This window comes from Squalius cephalus, assembly GCF_949319135.1.
Source record: "Squalius cephalus genome assembly, chromosome: 10".
In the NCBI taxonomy this organism is placed as follows: domain Eukaryota; kingdom Metazoa; phylum Chordata; class Actinopteri; order Cypriniformes; family Leuciscidae; genus Squalius; species Squalius cephalus.
In genome coordinates, this window is record NC_137131.1 from 38318507 (window position 1) to 38340968 (window position 22462).

At 37.6% G+C, this 22462-nt stretch overlaps 1 protein-coding gene across 9 annotated transcripts in view; it reads left to right on the forward strand.

Annotated features, from left to right (window-relative positions):
- Positions 1–22462, forward strand: part of plppr2b (phospholipid phosphatase related 2b) — a 156922-nt gene that overhangs the window by 102285 nt on the left and 32175 nt on the right. For 5 of the 9 annotated variants that reach the window (XM_079882710.1, XM_079882711.1, XM_079882715.1 and 2 more), the window contains one exon: positions 12956–13061. In XM_079882710.1, the coding sequence (XP_079738836.1) occupies positions 12956–13061 (106 nt within the window). Of the gene's footprint in view, positions 1–4257; positions 4424–12955; positions 13062–22462 lie in introns of those variants that run through there. The other 4 variants (XM_079882705.1, XM_079882706.1, XM_079882707.1 and 1 more) reach the window with 4 other exon arrangements.

Below are 22462 nucleotides of genomic sequence, written 5' to 3' on the forward strand. Positions count from 1 at the left end.
CATCGATTCAGTTTCCCTTCTGTTTTCAGTGTTTATCATCTGATAAAGATTGAATGGAAGGAGGGAAATGCCAGGTCAAAACATTTAAAGTTGCATGAGAAATAAAAGGGGCCGCTTTTCAAAACTGCAGGCTGGAAACAGGCCTTAGAGGATAAAACGGTTGTAGAACATGAAGCACTTTTACATAGATTACATCAGTTTTCGGTTTTTGTAAACACTGATGGATTCTGACTAGCTCTTTTTTTTTTTACTAAAACCTTGTGAACAAATTTGTCAATTTTATACTTTTTCAAACTCAAGTTGGACAACCTTTTGGCCTCCTTTCATATCTATTTATCTATCTATTTCAACTTGGTCTTATGTTGTTTTTATTAGCATTTTCAATTTCTTTTCTTTGAGTAGTTCTTAAACAGCCCAACTGTGTGTTGCCACCTAATTAACCCACCAATTAGTGCGGTAAATTCAGGGACATGTGCAAAGGGTTCAAATGTGCATGAATCTAGAAAATGTGGGCTGCATAAGCACAGTGGGAGTAAACTCTGTTGATTTCGAATTTAACCATGTGCAAAACGTAGCTGCAAACATATGGCGGCTGCATACTTGCGCCTAAAGGCAACATATTAACAATCTTCATAAGTGGCTGATTTGATACGCTCTAGGCAGCAGCTCAGCACAGCACACAAGTAGTGTCCTACACAGGGGCTCAATTCACATTCAATTCGAAATTGCACACTCTCTTAAATAGGTACTTATTTTGAACAAGTAATTACTTCATGGGCGCTAAAAATGTACTTTCTATAGTATGAATGTAATCTGGACATACTTCATTCCTTCATTCGTTGCCCTTATCACGCGACCTACTAGCTTCAGATGCACCTCTATTCACAAATCCTCTCCCGTGGCCTCATAGGATAGTAAAGTGTCCATCGTATGTACACTTCAGAAAGTCATCCGGGTACTTTTTACCTATACGCTTTCATGAGTACTGTGAATTCCTTCTTTTGTTAAATGCTGTTTGATGCAGCCTTTCTGTTAGTTAGTGTAACGCTAAACTAATAATGTGATAAGCAAAAAAATTTAATAAAAAACACTAATAGGATAATTCAATTTTATTAATACTTTACAGTGTTGAATGAAATATGAAGTATAATGTATTTATAATCCACATTTCTCTTGCTTCATCTACATTCTTAGGTATATTTGTTCTCTGAGATTATTGCAATGCATTATGGCATTGCCTTCTCTGTGTGTTGTTGCCTGAGAAGTGAGCCAAAACAAGGGATCTTCAAGGGATAGTTCACCCAAAAATGACAATTCTGTCATCATTTACTTACCCTCATTTTGCTCCAAACCTGTATGACTTGCTTTCTTTTGTGGAACTTTTTCTTTTCCAGATCTACATATACATGCAACCAAATAATCTGTTAATAATCAGATTGATGCCTCAATAAGACAAAATCCTTCATGTAAATGCCTCAATCCAGAAAAAATGTAGCTCAATCTGATCGATTGTGATGGACAAAAACAGTTGATGATCACATTCTTCAAAATATCTTCTTTTGTGTTCTGCAGGAGAGAGAAAGTTATGCATGTTTGGAACAACATGAATGGTAAATAAATGGTGAAAGATTTTTTTTAATTTTGGGTTAGGAGCAGCTCACTGTTTTACACCCAGCATAAAGTACACTCTTTTTATCTAAAGTAATGTACAACACACTATTTGCTGTTAAGTTCCTTGCTCAATCATGTCAGTGATGATAAGGCTTATTACTGTAAACCTGAAGTTCACAGCTCATGTTTGTCTGTGGTTGTGTTCTGACCAGGCCAAAGCTTACCTCTGACCTATTATCAGCAGATTCAGCACACAGCATGACATGTATGCTACCAAAACAAAAGCAATCGGGTTCGGGTTAAATGGGTTAAATGGGAAAACTTTTAATATTTAACTCACAATTGCGAGTTTACTGTATATCTCTGTATATCACTGAGTTTTTTTCAGCTTCGTCTTCTAGCTAAAGTTAAGCCTTTTCTTAATAGGCATGATCTAGAAAAGGTGATTCATGCTTTTATTAGTTCGAGGTTGGATTATTGTAATGCTCTCTATGTAGGTTTAAGTCAAGGCTCTATTGCACGACTTCAACTTGTGCAAAATGCTGCCGCTCGGTTTTTAACAAATACACCTAGGCGTGTACACATTACTCCTGTCCTCTATTCCTTACACTGGCTTCCAGTGCAGTTTAGAATAGATTTTAAGATTTTGTTGTTCGTTTTTAAGGCCCTAAACGGCCTGGCACCGGAGTACATAAGTGAGATTTTAACCCTGCGTGAGCACAGCCGGTCGTTACGGTCTTCAAATCAACTGGTTTTAGAAGTCCCAAGGTCAAAGTACAAGCGTTGGGGTGATCAGGCGTTTGCAGTTGCTGCCCCAAGACTTTGGAACAAGTTACCCCCTGATATCCGTACAACTGCAGATGAAACTCTTTTTAGGTCTAAACTTAGAACCCACCTGTTTAGGATGGCTTTTAATACATAGTAGTGGTGACACAATTTCCCTTTTGCTGTTTTCTTTTTTGTTACATGTATTTATTGTATGATATGATGTTTATTTTATTCTATGATGTGAAGCACTTTGGATACCTGACGGTTGTTGTAAAGTGCTATACAAATAAATGTTGATTGATTGATTGATTGATCTCACAATTCTAAGAAAAAAGTCAGAATTGCATGAAATATTTGTATCCTAAATTTTTTCAGAATTGTGAGGTAGTCGCAATTATCTTTTTTATTCCATGGCAGAAATAAGCTTCTATTTAGACCTTATGCTGGTGGCAGAGAAGCAAATGCGCAAGCATCTTTAGAATTATGTGTTTGAACTTCTGTTTTTGCGGTAGCTCTGTATATCTCTATGGCATTACTGTCGAAGAGTATAAATGGTGAAGGTGATTTACTTATTGTAGAGTTAGCGAAAGTTATCATGAGCATTGTAATGTTTGAAGTGGATGTCACAACCAGGATTTTTTTTAAACGATATACAGTTCATTCATAAATCCGTAAGATCTTACAAACCGGCTCAATCAAATTTGTGTTTGGTGCAGGACTATACTGTAAGTTGGCAGATGGGGGAGTGTTTAGGAAACATGTTTGAAAACAGTGATTTCTAATTCCCCTCAGTGCCAAAAGTGGCACAGAAATTACACACTTCAGTCAATGTGACTGACCAAATGTTTCGTCTTTGTACAGTTTAGGTAAGTCAGCGGGCAATTTTGTTATTTAGTTTTGATTTTACTTTGATAGTTCAGATAAAAAAAGAATTTGCTTAACGCATTCTGTTCATGCATAGTTAAAGTGTTGCTCTGCTTTGTTTAGCTTGGCTGCTGCTGACTCGAAACATTGCAAATTTCGCATAGATTGTCGTCCAAGGGATCCATCGATGTTAAAGTGTGTAAGGGAACGTCTCTCTCGTGAGGCATGGTGCCTGAGTTTCCATGGGAACTGCAAATCTACCTCCCGCCCTACATGTAGACCTTGTGATATTTTTTAACAATGTCATGCAGCAGTACTAGCTCACTAAAAGCAGTGGGTTAATCATAGTCCCCTCCCTCTCTCTGTCTTTTCTTATTCAAATAAATTTATTCACAGCTTTTCAGCTAGGCTACTTAATACTCCCACAGCATATGCAAACACACTGAATTTCGCAAACAATGTGTATTTATGTCAAAGATCCTATATAGGTTCTTTAGAGAGAAAGGCTCTATTAACTGATGCTTTAGAAGTCACAAAGCTTTGATTGATTAAAATGTTAATGTTATTTTTTAACTCCATAGTGACAAGCAACGCTGAAATACTGTACCTAATGAGTTATTTTTCACTTGATTGAACCAGTTAATTTAGAGCACATTAAGCACATCTTTTCCTTTAGGTTACATGACATTTTTCTATCTTTACACTATCTTTATTTTTTTCATTTGAAAATTACAGGCACAAAAATGTTTCCTCTTCTCTCCCAGCATCCTTTGTTTGCTTTTTCCTCCTGTTTTTCGCTCCCATTTCATCTATAATTCTCTCTCAGACGCTCATTCAATGATAGACTATTAATGAATTAGCTTGATCTTTGCTCTTGAATGCTGGGACATCAGTCCAGTTTATTCACATTACATCTCTTAATGTGAAGAGGGGTGGCGCTGATGCCACTGGCAATGTGTGAGTGTCGAGAGAGAGAGAAACAGTGAGAGGAGGAGAGAAAAGAGAGAGAGAAGTGTGGCAGAATGCCTCTGATGAAGAGACAGCCGTTTACACGCAGAGAGCCGAGTTAAGCAGGTGCTGCTGTTTCATTCACACACTTCTAAAACCACTTGTGTTCACGTCCAGCCGGAATGGCTTTAATATAGCACCTTTACTTCCATCACTGCTTTTGCCATTAGAGGTAAGCTCTCTCTCTCTCTCTGTTTCTCACTCTCGCTGATGTGTTTATAATGGTGAATGTGGGCAGGCATTTGGGTTGCTCAATAAGCCGGCTGTAATGGATGCATTGCTTTTCAATGCAAAAGCAACAGAGGTGGTACTAGATCAAGGCTGTTGCAGGGAGAAACTGTTCGGGCTCTGACCCACATCGGGGAGTCGTAGCGCAGTGGCACTGTGTCGCACAGAGAGACTTTGTCTTTTGCTCTGAACAAAAGTGACAGTGATGGAAATCTAAAGTTTTGCACACAAACTGACTGCACGATAGAATGCATGTGCTTTTGTTTGTGGGTTTTAATAGTGTGTGTGCCTACAAGATAAAATACACAGGTAAATGTTTGTTTACAGCTACATTTGTGTTTTAAGGCTGTTATTACTTTGCAGATTGTATACTTGCACTCTTTTGTCAGGACCTGCAGTATGCAGTGGTGAATACTGCCCATTAGTGCTGCATCGTGTGTGTGTGTGTGTGTGTGTGTGTGAACCCAAAGCCCTAAAGTAATCAGTATGTAATCAAAATGCTTCATCCCCCAAATTCGAGTGTCAGCCTCAGACGACATGCCCACGGCCCGCCCACAGTCTGTTCACTGACCGTCTGATCCAAACTGCACTCAAAACTGACAAGCACTATCCAAAAACCAGTTTACTTCAATGTAGCTAATTCTGCTTTACTTATATTAAATATTAAAAACTTTCACACTTATTAAATTGTTAGCATGCATTTGTACACCATTAGTGTGCCATAGCTGGGTCAGAGGTAGAAGTAGGACTTTTTACATATGGCCCTGGTTCAATTGCTATACTGAAATAAGTGTATTATCCTTTTTAAATACATCAAGTAAAATTGCAACTCTGTGCCAATATGTATAACAGGAGCAGGATCTAATTTGGTCTCAATAAAATTCATAATTTCACTGACTTTATTAGCTTGACCTCAAAGCAGTGATGAACTGCTGGCAGTTTGACCCTATCGTGCTCTATTAGTCATGAGGTTTTACCTAAAAACCTGCCAAAGAGATGAATGTTGTCATTTGTATTCTATGAATGAACAGTTAGTTTTGGGTCGGTAAGATTTTGTGTAATGTTTATGAAAGAAGTGTCTTATGCTCAAGGCTGCATTTATTTGATAAAAATACAAATTAATTTTTACATTTATCATGTAAAAAAAGTAATATTTTGAAATATTATTACAATTAATGTCATTTATTTCTGTGATGGCCAAGCTAAATTTTCAGCATCATTACTTAAGTCTTCAGTATCATATGATCCTTTAGAAACCATTCTAATATGCTGATTTGCTAAACATTTTACAAAACTGTGTGGCACACTTTGAACTGATTCTAAAATCATGTTATTTCAGGGCAATAAGTCCAGTTTATTTTTTTAAAGGCACACCATGCAAAATTTGTACCTTAATATAACAGCTTCGAAATCATTTCGATGGTAAACAAACTCGTAGTAGGGCGAATCATCCCGATAGCAAAGCAGGGGGGGGGGGACGCCGCTGGCAAAACCAGCAATGCAGGTTTGAGAGGTGGCGCCCCGACAAATCTCGCGAGAATCACGACTTGCTTTACGGCAAGATGTCACATACATCAACAACATATAAAGCAGCCTCTATGGAAGACACTAGCACGCATTTCAGATGTGAATCATGACAGAGTCAACGAAGAAAGCGCGGTCGGAAGAGTGCAGAGACGGCTCTGTGTGAGTGGTATTTACGACAGTAACGGTAAATACAAGTACTCCACAGCGACTATAGGGGTCGCTGTTTGAGAAAAACGGAAACTGCATAGTGTGCCTTTAAGTCAGTGAAACTGATAGGACCCACCCCCCAAAGTTTTTTTTCTTCTTTTTTTCAATGAACCCTTTTGAGAAAGAATACATCTCTGGATTTGTCAAAGTTTGCCAGGATAGTGGCATCATTAGTGCCTCAATTTTTTTTATTTGAACTCATAATGAAGTAAAATATCCAATAGTAGAATTGTATGTTACGCTAGTTACATTGAAATTTGTAATCTGTATTTAAAGGGTTACTTCATCCAAAATTGAAAATTCTGTCATTAATTACTCACCTTCATGTCGTTCCAAACCCGTAAGACTTTCTTTCATCTCCGGAACACAAATGAATATATTTTTAATGAAATCTGAGAGCTTTCTGTCTCTCTATTGAGCGTAGAGGATAAAGCAGCCAGTTAGCAGCTGGTACTGAAGATTTCTGCACTGTAAGTGACACAAAGACCCACATGCCCCCTTTTCTGTGTGCACACAGAGAGCATGAAACATCTGAGCACTGTCATAACATTCATTCTGTAACTTCAGATCATACTGGATGAACAAGGGGCATTTCTGTCTTTGAGTCCTTTGCTGATGTTTGAAATGCAACAGTGCAAAAAGATAGCAGCAAATCACTTGTCATGGATCTGATAAGCATTCAGATCCATTGTAGACATTCACAGTTACTGCATTTGGTCAACAAATAATCACACAGTAGGAGGAACAATATTAGGCCTTTTTACACGTGAAATTCTTCACTTAGGGTTCACGCTTTTTTTTTAATCCCGGTGTTAAAATAATCTTGTTATTTTCACACTGTTCACACTTTACCCCAGTTGTCATTTATCCTAGAAGTCAGATTTTAAAATTTCACCGTGTCATTGATGAAGCTGGTTGTCAAAAAAGTCTTAGAAGGAAAACAGGAACTTATTTTGCCACTTTTTCATATTTTTATCTGCTTTCCTCAGTTGTAAACATCTAAATAGTGCGTGAAAGTTGTTGTTGCTGTACCCAGTGCATGAATATTTAAAGATGTAAGCACTGAGGCAATTTTATATAGTGTAGCAAAACTCTTTTTAGTAACCGAATGTTTCCTAAATGTGTTAAACGATTTCAATCATTTTGCTAACTTCCACTGCATGTTCTCTAACCACTATCCTCCAAAGACATGCAAGCCAACCTGATGTCAGAATAGCCTAGGTTTTTGGGGCTTAGCATTGTCCAGTTAGCTCCTGCTGATAGATCGCATAACTACACCATTACGGGAGCAAATATAGTAGGGCTTTTCTTCGTTGGCTACCATGTACTGTATTCTGACAAATAGATCACTCCTATTTCATTATATTATTGTAGAGGTTTTATCAGTGCTCTATTTTTGGAATGCTCTTAAAAGCGTGAAATGGGCTTATATTTATCTGCTGCCTTTCACGTCACAGCTCAGGACTGTCACTAGTGAAGGGTTTGGGATCGCGCGCGTTCTTGTGGTTCCATCAACCAATCAGTGTTCTCAGCGAATTCGATTTTCTTTTAGTAGTAGCCTATGTAGTCTCCTGCTAAATAACATTCATAGGCTGAAAAATGATTGTTGAAAGTCAAGTTTTAAGCCCAATTAGTGCTACAGAAGACTCTTGCCTTGATGTCCTGTCCTGTCTTGTTCCTCTTTGTGGTTCTTCCTTCCTGTCCCTTGTGCTCTACTTGTTTGTAAAGTACTCCTTTGCGGTGACCTGAATTTGTCTTTTCCTCTCTCTGTTGCTGAGAGTGAATGTTTTAAAGAGCTCAGAAGATAGACGTATCATAAGGTGTGCAGTAGACTTCCCTTTGAAGACAGATTTCTTAAGAACGTATACACCTATGCTCATTTTTCCTGTGCTGTGTTTGCTTTAAATGTAGCGGCCCACTTTTCTGTGTGGTGTGAGATTTTTTTATGCCTGTCAGTGGTCTGTCAGTTGATTGTTAATTGCAAGAGCAGTGTACACTAACACTCACATAAGAACTGAGGTTTTGACGGTTCACTTTCAAGAGTTTCAACAGTATAAAGTCATTACACCTACTCAACAAAATCAAGCTTTTAGGCATAAAGGATTATACAGATGCAGCTGGTCCTCAGGACAAAATCTATAATGCGTTAGTGCCGCTGTCACTTCAGCAGCAAGTCAGCACAAGGCTTCAAACAGAATTTTAGACATGAGAACATGGCAGGAGGGTTTGAAATTGATGTTTGGTTTAGCCCAGTTACGATTAGCCCAGCAAACACAGATTGTTCCCCTATTATTACATTGTTAATTATGATGATTTTTACTGTAAAAGATTGTAAAAATGCTAAGGTAAAAACTTGTTAATTGGTTCCCTTGCTCTATTGTGAAAAACTGTAATAGATTTAATGGGGCATTTCATGTAATTTTACATGTCCAGTTTTTCTAAGTGAAAAAGAACGTGAAGTGAAGTCATCTTATAATTTATGGTGAAAAAACATAAATTGAAATTCACAGGATTCTCTGTGTGAATTTAATTTAAATAACTGCTTCTTCTTAGTTTTTTCTTATCAGTTATGTACATTAGGATTTTGTTACATCTTATGTTGTTAAATGAATGTTTATTGCATAATTTGATTGCCGTGCGTTACCATGATGGTGTTTTTAATTTGTGTGTATGACATGCATGCATCCACACACTTGTTTGGATTATTATGCATACACTTGTTTGGAACATTATGTGTTCTGTTGGGTAATGTTAATTCATAACATTCTAGAGATTTTCTGAGTGTCTTTGAAACCTTGATTTCTGAGTGTCCTTAAAGGGATACTTCACCGGTTTTTCATATTAAACTATGTTATTCCCTTAACTAAGACGAGTTGATACATACCTCTCTCATCTCAGTGCGTGCACTCGATCGCTCTGGCGCGCGGCGACACTTTGATAGCACTTAGCTTAGCCCAGTTCATTCATTAGGGACCAAACAGAGATGAAGTTAGAAGCAACCAAACACCTCCACGTTTTCCCTATTTAAATACAGTTACACGAGTAGTTACACAACCAAGTATGGTGACACAAAATAAAACGTGGCACTTTTCTAAGTGGGTAAAAAGGATAACTATAATGTATGGCGGAATAGCACTTGAAGTTGGAAGCACTTCGACTCGGCGCAGTAAAAAGTCACGCTTGGAAAATCCTCTCCCTCTCACTTCTGTCATTAGAACCAAAATGACTTTTTACTGCGCCGAGTCGAAGTGCTCCCAAGTGCTATTCCGCCGTACATTATAGTTATCCTTTTTACCCGCTTAGAAAAGCGCCACGTTTTATTTTGTGTCACCATACTTGGTTGTGTAACTACTCGTGTAACTGTATTTAAATAGGGAAAACGTGGAGGTGTTTGGTCGCTTCTAACTTCATCTCTGTTTGGTCCCTAATGAATGAACTAGGCTAAGATAAGTGCTATCAAAGTGTCGCCGCGCGCCAGAGCGATTGAGTGCACGCACTGAGATGAGAGAGGTATGTATCAACTCGTCTTAGTTAAGGGAATAACATAGTTTAATATGAAAAAACGGTGAAGTATCCCTTTAAAGTGCCCCTATATGCTTTTTCGGATACCTTGTATGTAATATAGCTGTTTGTGAATGCAAAAGCCCTGCAAAGTTTCAAAGATCAAAGTGCACAATAAATGAAATGTTATTGTGTTATTTATTCTGAACTGAAACGAGTCGTCAGTAATCCCAGCCTTACTTCCTGCACAAACCTACGCAGGTTTATAACAAATTTGCATAATGCCAGCATATGGTCTTTAATGACAACACCGTCTACTTTGACCAGCCCTTAAACACTAATTGTACAGTAGCTGAGGTCTGGAAATGTTTGGTGTTGTCGAAATGTTGTTTTCTGCGCTGCGAGAGCAAATCCACTTTGCAAGCACTTCCAAAGGATGAGGACTTTGGCTTGAATTGATACGGTAAAACCGACACCATCGTTATTGTTCGTATCAAGTGCTGAGGAGTCTGTAAGCAGTAGACCAATCACAACAGACTGGGCCAACCAATCAGGGCAGAGGCTCTCAAAGGAGGTGTTAGAGAGACTGAATCCTTTATCAAACTGTTTCAGACACTGTGAGAAAAGAGGTGATGCTAAAATATTAAGTGTAAATTAAAATGTTTTTTGACCATGGATGCATGTAAATCTAGGAGACCTCCAAAACAAAATTACGAACCTTTAAAATAGCACAATAGGGGTGCCATAGTGTCATTAGTCTGTGATCATTTTGTGTGAGGTACAGAACAAAATTTGCCATGCCTCAGTTGGGTTGTACTAAATTTGACAACACTGATGTCAAGACATTTATATTTATTTAGCAGACTCTTATCTAAAGTGACTTAAACATTATAAGTACTGCAATACAAAGTTCTAAGATTGTTCAGAGAAGTGCTTGCTATAACAGAGATGCGAGAAGGGAGAAATAGTAAAAGAAAAATAATGTTACAAAGAATAGTGAAATAATTATTTAAGAGAACACCATTGTTAGATGTTTTAGCTAGACCAGCACCAAACCAATATTGTAAACCAGCCTGTATGGACATTTGAAAATCGGTTGGCAAAAAAAAAAAAAAAGAATATGAAAAGGTCTGTTTGGACAACAGATCCCTGCAGTATAAATTGTTAGCTCGAATTTTTTATTTTTTTGTGGTAAGTGTAGACTGTCTTTTTAAATTGTTAAAAACTTTACTGCACCAATAAGAAGCACAAATATGTTGTTCCTTTTTTTAACATTTGGAAGAGTTTCAGAGCCAGATCTTAATTGCCGCATAAAATCACTTTTTCAACTTCAGCCTCAGCATTTTTAGACGATGAATTTTAATGGCTGTGTGTAGATGGTGACGGCTACAAGATGTTTGTGGTGTTGTGTTTGCTGCTAGGCCTGAGGAACACAACGCTAAAGACAAAAGCTAAACCGCATGATTTATTCATCTGTCTTTATTCATCTCTCTCCCCCTCATTATGTAACAATAGTGGAGAAAACATAAAAGTGATCTTGATCATTACAGAGTCTCAGAAGAGAGCTTATATACATATTGTTGGTCTCTTTAATACTAATGCATTCTTTGCTTGGGGCAACATGTATTTGAGTGTGTGTTTGTGACCTATACATCTAACGAGAGAATTCTTTGCTCTCTCAAGTGGTGGACTAACATAATCTCAAATGCAGATCCACGTCCTATAGCTCATCTTCTGTTCAGTACAGTGGGAATTCAGTTCTCATTCGAGTCCCTGCTCCAAATGAAAGGAGCATTTGCTGTGCTGATAATGTTCTTGATGCTGCACTGCTAGACAGGATTTCAATTTGAAGATACAGAGTTGGTGATTGAAAAATTGTCTATGCATAATAGTTTTATGGATAAGCACATGCCATGGTGCCATTGCTCATGGAATATCTGCAATATGTCGTACTACAAAAACATGTATCTGGGCGCCTTGTAATCTTCAGTATTTATGTCATGCATTATCACACATACAATAATCTGATTACTTTTTCCCTCAGAAAAAAAAAGTCTTATCTTTAATTATGTAATGCCCCAATTTCACATATTTCTAAGAGGATAATATTTTCATGTGTGAGGTGTGAACCATTTAAAATATGTTTGCAATCAGCATCAGCTGACGGCGCGCTTTGTTATAAATTTTACCCCAGTTTTGCAAACTTTTTTTTTGTTTTTTGCATTTTTTCTCTTTAAGTAAATTTTTTTGTTTGTTTTCCTTGCCATATTATTACATTGGGTTACACTGGATCACGATCATTGCATTGTTATTATAGATGTCAGGATAATGAATAAAAAAGTAACAGGTAAACAATTGAGGTATTAGAGATAAAGAGAGAATGTATTTTTGGTATACTGGTATACTCAATACTATATTGAAAGATTTATGCATTGACATGGAGCTTGATATGTTTATTCAATAGAACCGGTTCATATTTGTTCTTGAATTTGACTACAGGTTATGCTGTACTGTATGTCTTTTTCCCCCAGTGCGAGAAACACTAAGGTCTGCGAAATGTCAGAAATGTTTAAATACAAGTTATGCCCACTAATGAATGTGTTAATTCTCATCGATTTCGGGCTCTTGCAAACTATTGAGGAAAAAAATAAGATATTTTGAAGAATATGGGTAATTAAACAGTGATTTGCCCCATTTATTTCCATAGTATGGGGGAAAATACTAGTCTACTGTTTGCTTACCCATATTTCTTATATATCTTCAAAAGAAAAGAAAGAAATTCATACTGGTTTGGAACAACTTGAGGGTGAGTAAATGATTTGGGTGAACTATCCCTTTAAATAAAGACTGAAAAAGTGTTCAGAAGCTTAATGGTGGTGGCATTGAGGTCATGCGACTGTGGTGTAGTACGTTTAGCTCTTTACTTCTGCTGATTGTATTTATGAACTCATAAAAGTTGTGTTAATTTGTGAAAATTATCATGATGAACAAAACATCTAAGAATCATAAACTTTTGTTGGTCACAGAGCTTATTTTCTGCTATGATTCAAAAGCCAGAAAAAAAATCCTATTGGGCATTTTTCGAGGTGATGCTAACTTCCGGGTTGGCCTACAAAAATATGTCATCACTGCAGCACACTATAGATATGATAATATACATGAATTGTCTGCATGCACAATCCAAGAAAATGAGATAGACTATCTCAATGAAGTTGTCATTTTCTGCCTGTGTATGTTCCAGGTGTCTGACTGACATGCTGAAGACAGGAGAGATGGACAGAAGGATTGTGGGGAGAGGAGGAGTTAAGAGGAGCAAATATATAGTGCCGTGCTTCTTGTTAGTAGAGGTGAGTTGTAGACTGGATTAGAGGTTGTCCACTTCTCAGTTCATCCTTCCATACGCTTCCATATTCACCATGTGATTGTCATGAATGTTGTGCTCTGCCCTCTAGTGGAACTAAAAGGAATCTAAGATTTTAAAGTCTTCAAAGGGCGAGTACACCCCCTTGGGTCAACTTGTTCAGCATCTCATTTGAGATTTTATCTGGTCTTTGTAGCTTATGAAATACCATAGAAACTCTCCAAGTTCACCATGGGAATACTCATGCCTGTGATTATTTAAGGAATAGGCCTTCACCCAAAAATTAATTCTGTTATTATTATATTTTAAGACCTTTGTCAGAGTTTTGTATTCCATGGAAACAGAATACAGATTTGGAATGACATCTGGTCATGCAAGTGAGTAAATATTGGCGGAGTTGTAACATTTGGGAGAACTGTTTATTTTGTTTGTGTTGCAGACGGTGGCAACATCTTTAAGTGATAGTAGAGAATTCAGAAAAAAAAAAAACCTTGAAAAATGTTTGACATTCCTCTGTAAGAAAGAGAAGAGGTTTTTGTTTTTTTCGAACACTCCACCTGAGACGTGCACTGCTATTTTCAATAATCTGTGGAGTGGAAATACATTAAACTGTACCTGAAACTCCGCTCCCCTGACTGGCAGCTCTAATAAATACTTCCAGCAGCAAACACATAACAGTCTCACTGTATACCTGACTGCGACGCATGAGTCACTTAACATTAGCATAAACAGTACAGTCATCATTTGAACTCAGTCACAGTATACTGTCAGTCTGCCAGAACTTCATGACACTCTTTACTCATCTGTGATGTTCTCTTCCCACATCCCTTTATTCCAGAGTCCTCGCTGGCTCCTACTGTAGGTCTCAGAGGCATATACCCTCAAAAGTGCTCTTAATTAATCCTGCTAATGAGCAGTGTTAGCGTACACAGCGTCTGATTGCTTCAATCGCCTTAGGCCCAGTGCGGAGGCAAAGTCTGCATGCCAAAAACATTTGCATCAGCCTTACATAGAAATTTGATGGGACTAAGTTTTCACTGGCTTTCCAAAGTAAGTTAAAACCTGCCAGCCAAATGTATACTGTATATTAATGTAGCCAAAATACACATTTGTGGGAAAAAAAAGATATGTTGAGAACTACTGAACATAATATATATATATATATATATATATATATATATATAGCCTACATAATATATATATTCAGTGGTTCTCAACACAAAATTGTATTATTTTCTTTCTTTAGAAAGAACAAAAAAAAAAGATTTTCATAAGTTTTTGTGGAACAAAAAAAAGACATTTTAGAAAAAATAAATCTTTTTTTTTTTTTTTTTTTGTTAATGCAATAAAAGTGAGTGGCATCCACTGTTGTTTTGGACATTCTTCAAAATATCTCACAGAAGAAAGGAAGTTTGGAACATCATAACCGTATTCTTATTAAAATTCTTATTCGTATATTAAAATTTTTGGGTGAACTTTAATATTAGCATGAATGACATCATGAACTGCATATGCCCAACAATATTTAAAATTATGAACATGTCTTAGACTGCATAAATTGACATTTCAGTGATTTCAGGCTTTCAGCACAAATGTTTATCCCTGCCTCAAGTGAACCTGAAATCTTACTTACTTTGTTCATGGTTTTCAGGACACACCTGTGATCCATTTTTGGTCATAATCCACCATTTGAGAGCCACTGTCCTGAAGACAGATCTGTGCTTTAAAGAACATCCGAAAGATAGTAAATTAGCATAAACTCAACACCTGCTATTTCGCAGATGCTGTTCATCCAACTTTTTAACTTGGTACACTTACTGCATGGATTGAATAACTCCGAGATAGAGACTGAGGTTAAAGCTCTTGTAGTCCTCCGACCACCCACAGCCTGTGCAGAGACCATCTGGAAACATTGCACACTAAATTAAATGGGAAAAGTTCTAATCTGATTGCCTGGCTGCACTACAATTTCCACTGAGAAACAAGATTTTGTTTACAGGTGACCAGACTTTTGCAAATGAGTATATTCCTCCCAAATGGTTGTTGAATATTTCAAAGTGTTTCTAATCTTTTTAATTTTTTAATTGAGCCAGTTTGTTATAGGTTTTTTTGTTTTTTAATTCAATCATTTTAAGATTTAGCTAACTTAAAAGAGAATTAATAGCATACTAACTTTCTGCTCTAAGTAGCAGTATGTAGTGTGCATATTGGGCACAGTTTATTTATTTTAATAAATTCTAAACAGTAACTTATTTAATTCCTTCTACAATCTAGATTTTAACTCATTATTTGATCAGAAGTTAAGGCTAAAGTTAAAACGTTACAGAATTGTTATTTAGTCATGTAGCGCCGTTGCGCTTGGGCGGCCCGAGTTCGAGTCCCGGCTCGTGGACCTTTCCCGATCCCATCCCCCGTCTCTCTCCCACCTCACTTCCTGTCAACTCTCTACTGTCCTGTCCCAATAAAAAAAAGGCAAAAATCACCAAAAAAAAAATTATATATAGAATTGTTATTTAATTTTTTGTTTTGTTTTAAATGCATTGAAGTCGATAACTAGACCACTCATTTAAAATCTAATGAGGTCATTTGACAACAGTGTAGCATACTACTGTTAATAAACAGTGGGGATATACAGTGTATACTAGTGCACAGTATTCCGTAAGTGGTAAAGGTGCGTTCAGGCCATGTTATCAACTTGTAAAAAGCGTTCACGTCCTCGTAGAGCTCGTAATTACAGCTGGTAAGATGGGAATTTTCTGAGAGCTACTTGTACCACCTGGCCGCTGCAAATTAATTGAGGCATTGATAGTGTTGCCATAGAAATGCATAATTGAACTGCTCCGAATAGAGCATCCCGTGTTGTCATATTGAGACTCCATGCAGTTAACCAGTCCTGAAGAGCCTCCTCAGTGTCTCCAGCACACTTTCATGTAGCAAAGTAGCGCTCTCTGCTGGAATCCAGTCCTCTCTTGTGGCCAATGATCCTTTGTTCTACATTTGCATCTCATTATCAGTTGCTTTTGGTAAAATTCTCTCTGGCATTTCTCTTTCCTTGATGCAGTTCTAGCTCGGTATCGTTCGTGCTTCATCTCAGCACTGTGGGAAATATGTTATCTGCACGTTAAATGCTTGAGGATCTCTCAGCACTGACAAGCTTCAGCAATGAGTGCTTGGTGTGGCTTAAATAACTGTCTTTCCAGGAAGTCCAAGCTCCATGGCAACTAACAGATCTGTCATTCAATATGTATAAAATGCCCCTCATATAGACCTTAATCAAACTGCTCTGTGTTGATATACTGTAGGCAGAATGCTTTATATTCTAATGCAGGGAACTTAATAATCTACTAATTATTGTTTGATCTCAGACTATTTTCTGTGGGAGGAAAAGAAAATAATGAAGAGAATAAATAAATTATATAATCTAATATTACCTTAAGTATACGACTCTGTCTGTTAGAACTAGGCAACTAGCTAAAATCAAATAAGTTTATGGTTTTATTATTTTATTTTACCGGTAGTTAATGTTTATTTTATTTATATTTTATTAATGGTGTAATGTTAAGGTCTAGATGATAAAGATGAAGATTCAAAAGGTTATAAAACAAAGGTATTTATTATAAAACAAACTCAAATAGTCCACTGATGAAGAAGAGGTAGCCTAACATAACAGCGTGTAAGACATGACAATACCAGACAACAATGACAAACAGCTGTGATGATTAATGAGTGTCCATGGAAACTGATGACTGGCGGGAAACTAGAAACAAAGAATAGAGGAAACTGACGATAACCAAACTAAAAGTTCATAAGAGTGAATCTAAATACACAGATTGTGACAAATGGTTGTAGTTTTATTTTTATTTACTGATAATAACCCTGGTTCTAACGATATTAGTACTAAAATCTTTTTAATTTCCAAAGCAACTTGCAGTATTTTTACTATTGATTATTTTATTACTTATTTGATCGAGAGCAATGGAGATGAGTGTATTTTGTTAAAACAATAAAGTTAGTTAGTCAGTACGAGTCACCACAGTCATAATAAAAAATATAGAAAATAACACAAAGTAAAAATAAAGTGGTATTTTGGGTTAAGTTTACGGAAACGTCTCCGTTTACTGACACAACCTTGGTTCCTTCACTGAAAAAAACAATAAGTAAAATGTACTTTTTGACAAGTTTTTGCACACATATTTTATAAGTAAATTTCACATATGGAATTAAGGTGACTCTATTTAACCAAGTTAAGTAAAATTAACAAAGAAATTAGTAATTGTAACTTGGCCAGTAAAAGGTTGAGTAATATCTATTTAGTCAATAATACATTTCACTCAAACAATATAACATTGAATTAACCCACACTTTTAAAGTATATGCTTTACTTAGTAACATCTAAGAAATTAATACAATCTTATCTGAACGCAGAGAACTCAATACTTGGTACACAATACACAATGACGTAACATTTGATGGATTGTTTTTGTGTATGAATGTGTCATTTTGAGTAGAAAATGAACTCCAAATGTCACAAAATGGCAAGTTACAAATCCTCACAACAAAAGCAATGATAAAACAGTGTAAATACAGCTGGAAAACAGTGAAAAATCAACCTCATTAATTATTCAAGGCGCAGTGCATGATGGGAACACCAGCATCAGAAAAGTTGAGTAATTTTACTTAATTTTATAACGTTGATATTTACGCTTTAATTTCTACACGCTTGAATTGAGTACTAATATAGAATTTACTTTTTCATGTAGAAATTACATTGTTTTTTTCTGTAGTATTTACTTCACCACAAAATTATTTTTATCAGTGTTCCCTAAAATGAGGGGACGAGGCGTCGCGTCACGATGACACTATGGGGAAACTTATCCTTTCTCCTAGAATACTGAAGCTTGATTGGTATAACGACATTGCATTGCAATGTCAAATGGCGTTCAAGCACGCAAATCAGGGGCAGGAATATGGATACAAGAAGATGTGCGTCTTTTGCCTGAGCCACGTCCACGCAGAAGCCGCTGTCAATATAGCTGAAGCCTGGAGATCTCCAAATGGGAGTGGGAGCTTCAAAATAGGGCGTAGTTTCCTCCCATTGACAGACAGGCACATGACACGAATGCATGATTTTTTTTTTTCCCCAATCCAGTTCCGTTTAAACTCTGCCCCACAGCAGATTAGAAAGATTTCATTGGTCATAACAACCACACTGCTGATTTCCTACAACAAATGCTAACCCCTACATCCTAACCTTAACCAGTGAAATTGACTGCAGGGTAGGATTTGCAATGAATAGCATGCTAAAGAAAATGGCATTTCTAGAGATAAGCAGTTAATAAGATTATGCAACATGAGATCGCAGAGCCGGGCCATCCGTAACTCCCCAACCGGACCTCACCGGACAATGGAACCTTTTTAGTTGAACCCAGCATCACTGCCCCCATATACCCTGTGAGTCTTGAGCCCCAGGGACACCCCCGTTGCTTAGAACACAGCGATAGAGTAAACTGTTCCCAAGCACTGAACTGGGACGCTCGCGACGTATTCCCGCTTATATCGTTGAGCAGAGGTAGCCTGGGTTTCCCCATGCTGCCTTGCGCGCAGCACGATTTTATTCACGCTGCTAGGCAGTCTGGACACCATGGACCAGATTTTCCCCTCAAAAAGGGAACCAATCACAGAACGGGGAGGGAGCAGCAAGACGATGACGACGTCTATGCGACACACCGAAGCAGTTTGTTTATATCTATGGATCCAACATGGCAGCAGACGCAAAGTTACCTTTCGATGCACCCTTAGATAGTGTTCTAAGTAGTTTAGAACGCAAGTTTATTTCGTCTTCTTCCTCGTCGAATTTCTGTCGCTCTACATATGTCATCTGGTATAATTGAAACGATTGGCTATGAGCTACGTGCAGACGCATTTGATAGACATTCGTATCGCCCAATAAACGGCTCTGGGCATTCGTAAACCACGCCTCAAATACGAGAAAATGAACATGTGGGTCCCAGACCACGTCTCAATGAGAAAGAGGTCTGACGTTAGCCAGGCTAGAGCAGAGGTTCAAGCTGAACGCCACTGGCCACAAGCTCCAGGCTACTCTCTCATGGAGCACATTTATTTATATAGGAATTTTTATTTATATAGCATATTTTTAACTAGAAACTAGAAACTATGTTTAATTTACAAACTTTTATTTTGAAGTCAATTGGCTGAGGCCAGAGCCAATGTCGAAAGTCTTTGCTCGTGGAGACCCCGCCTCCTTTTGGAGGTACTGTCAACTTTTGGAGTTCACGCCCAATTCCGGAGATCTCCGGTTTGCAGCTAGACCTACTTGCCGTCAAGGGCTCTGCCTGCCATGAGCGTCAGGACTCTATGAGTTCGGATAGCCCTCACGCATAATGAGCAACTCAAATCCAACCCATTGCAGCCCCCCTCAGGTGCTCTCTCCGAACCGCCGCTGTGGAAGAAGCAGTGGTATCCTGGTGTGGAGCTACAGTTAACATATAACTAGTTACCATGGTAAATACACAGTACTAACATGAACTGTTAATAAAACATATGGACAGTTGGACACTGATCCTGATGAATAATGAACATCATACTGTAGCTGCTGTGTGTGCCTCGACATTTGCGCCTGAGTCTATTGAAAAGCATGCACTGCTAGCACAATTATTATAACGTCTGACAGGAAAAGTTAGTTTTTCTGAGGTGAGACTGTGTGACAAGTTACAAAAATAACAGTTGAATAATAACACTGGCATAGCCTAACATCTAATCTGACAGCAGATACTGAACCAGGGCAATGCGTTTTTCTCCAGCAAACTGCGTCTGACAGAAGAGTCAACAGCTTTCACGCACATCTTTCAAAATAAAAGTCTCGCATCAGAAAAGCATTTATAATTACGTTTTCTGCTGTTGTTTCTTTGACTACAAACTCCATGACCCATTTAAAACGGTCTCGCGGCCCACCGGTTGAGAAACACTGCTCTAAATCACAAATCTTCCCTTTGGGATTTGAACCTGCAACCTTTCGGTTATTAGCCCATCTCCTCTACTCATGAGCTGCCACCAGTGTTCTTATAATCTGTTAGGCAATTTTTGTGAGGGATCAGTTTTTGAAGTCCCCACTTATGTCCCCCAGAGGAGAAAACTCGGTCCCGTATTGACGTTCAGCGAGTGTGTTGCTGGAGATTAGATAAGACTAGAGATAAAAGACTAATTCTGAACTTCCACGGAAAAGCAGAGGTGGGCGGAACACATGGACGTGTTTGCCAAGAGGAAAGATTGATACTTTGATCACAATTTGTCTTGGCTCTTTGCAGCCCAATCACAAAAGCAAGTTGAAAGTGAATTAGATGAAGAATGCAATGTGTTATTTGGAAAATGTAATGGTTTTGTAACTTTAAGGAAGAATCCATTGGAAAAATTCACCCAAGTAGAGAAACAGAAGTAAGTGCTCTGAAGAAACTAAAACAGTGCTCATACAATGTTAATTGAAGAAAATGTTACCGGTAATAGAAAAGGCAAATTCTGTGACATCAAGGAATATCATTCCATGAATAATAAATTTGGCATGCTGAGAAAGAAAAAAAGATCTGGTAGAATTTGAGCAGTTTGCACAAAAAAAAAAAATTGGTTTCTTTTGCTTTCTTGCTCATCCTAAAGTAGGTCTATTTTTTGTAATAGTAAAACCTTCACTAATGTATTCTCTTGCATACAGAAATACTTGCACAATAGTGCATTTTTTTTTTCCGCTGAATAATTGGTAGACGTGCCTTTATGAATTGTCAATTTAGCATTCATTTAGTAACTTGCTGAAACGAACAACAATAAAACCATGCAAAAGACTCTTGTTCAAAGTTGTTTTTTGTTTTTTACAGACCCAGTTTGTTATTCATCTCAGATCAGTTATTTTAACAACGTGTGGGCATCATTGAACGTCCCACATGAGCTTCAGTGAGCCAGTTTTATGATCTCACACCTTCAGTAGTTCTGCCACTTTATTGTGTTTTCATCTACAGGAAAAAACATGTTACGGTCAACAAGTTGCGAAATGTAAAATCCAAATGTCATGCAGCCTACACTGCATACAGAAAACTGTCATCTCTGTACTGAATACAGCGATGCATTAAACTGTAGGATTATATATGGTTTAGCTATTGGTAAAAGCACTGGAATAATGCAAAGAAAAGATGCAGCTAACCTCTCAGCTAGTGTTTCTTTGGGTTTCTAAAAAAGGAAGAATAAGATTAATAGGAATGATCCACTTCTGACCAAAGTTTTCTGTTTGTCCTTCTATAAATAAAACACTTAATCCAGAACATAACTTTTCATGCTTGCCATCTGTTCACAACGGCAGTTTCGCATGTGACGCTAAAGCACTATTTTTTAATGCAGTCGCTCTGCATAAAAGCATCTGACAAATTCAAATTCCTTGCAAATAATAGACTGTGTGTGTGTGTGTGTGTGTGTGTGTGTGTGTGTGTGTGTGTGTGTGTGTGTGTGTGTGTGTGTGTGTGTGTGTGTGTGTGTGTGTGTGATTCAACAAATTTTAAAGTATCCCCCCAAGACAACATCATGTTTTTTTTGTCAGGTAACTTCCATACATTAGACCTGGATGATTAAAGAAAGCCTCTTAATAGGATGACATAAATAATCGAGATATCAGTCACAAATGAGTCTGAAAAAATCTTTGAACTGCCTTTTAAATATAAGTATGTGAACAGCAGAGGGCACAATCATCCCGCTCTGGGTGGGAAGCTCCCTGGCAAATTTATTATTTAGATGAGATTGTTAAACTGTAATATTGCTGTGAAGTTTTCATCAATTGTTTAAAGATACAAGATTTTTTTTTACTGTCATTTGTCAGGGAGGCTTATTTACTTTTAAATGGCTCACGATTAGTGAGTTAAAAAAATGGATTTGAAATCAGCCAGCCAACAAATGAACAAACAAAAAATCCTTAATTTCTGGTGTTTTTCTGGTCTTAAGTGGTTTAAGTTTATCTTCTCCCCCAGCCTAGCAAAACTGAAGCTGGTTTAGCTACAGTCGTCAGTTGGTCCCATCTAATACCAACATGGCTGGCTTGGCCAGGTTGGGAGACTGAGTAACCACCCTAGACTGGTTTAAGCTTTTTTTTCCCCCACATAGCAATTCCTGTTTCCTGTGTGTAAGAGCTAACGGTACAGGCTAAAGTTGGCCAAAGACATTTCTTTCTCTCTGTCACCGTCTTGTCAGTTTTCTCTGTGTTTTTGACAGAGTGGCAGAGTTAGCATGACGGCTGAATTTTTATTCGCTGGCACAGCAGTTAAAAATTCAGAAAGAGTGAAAAACTGACTAAGCAATGGACTCGCTCTGAGAAATGAGGCCAGAAAAGTGGACGCT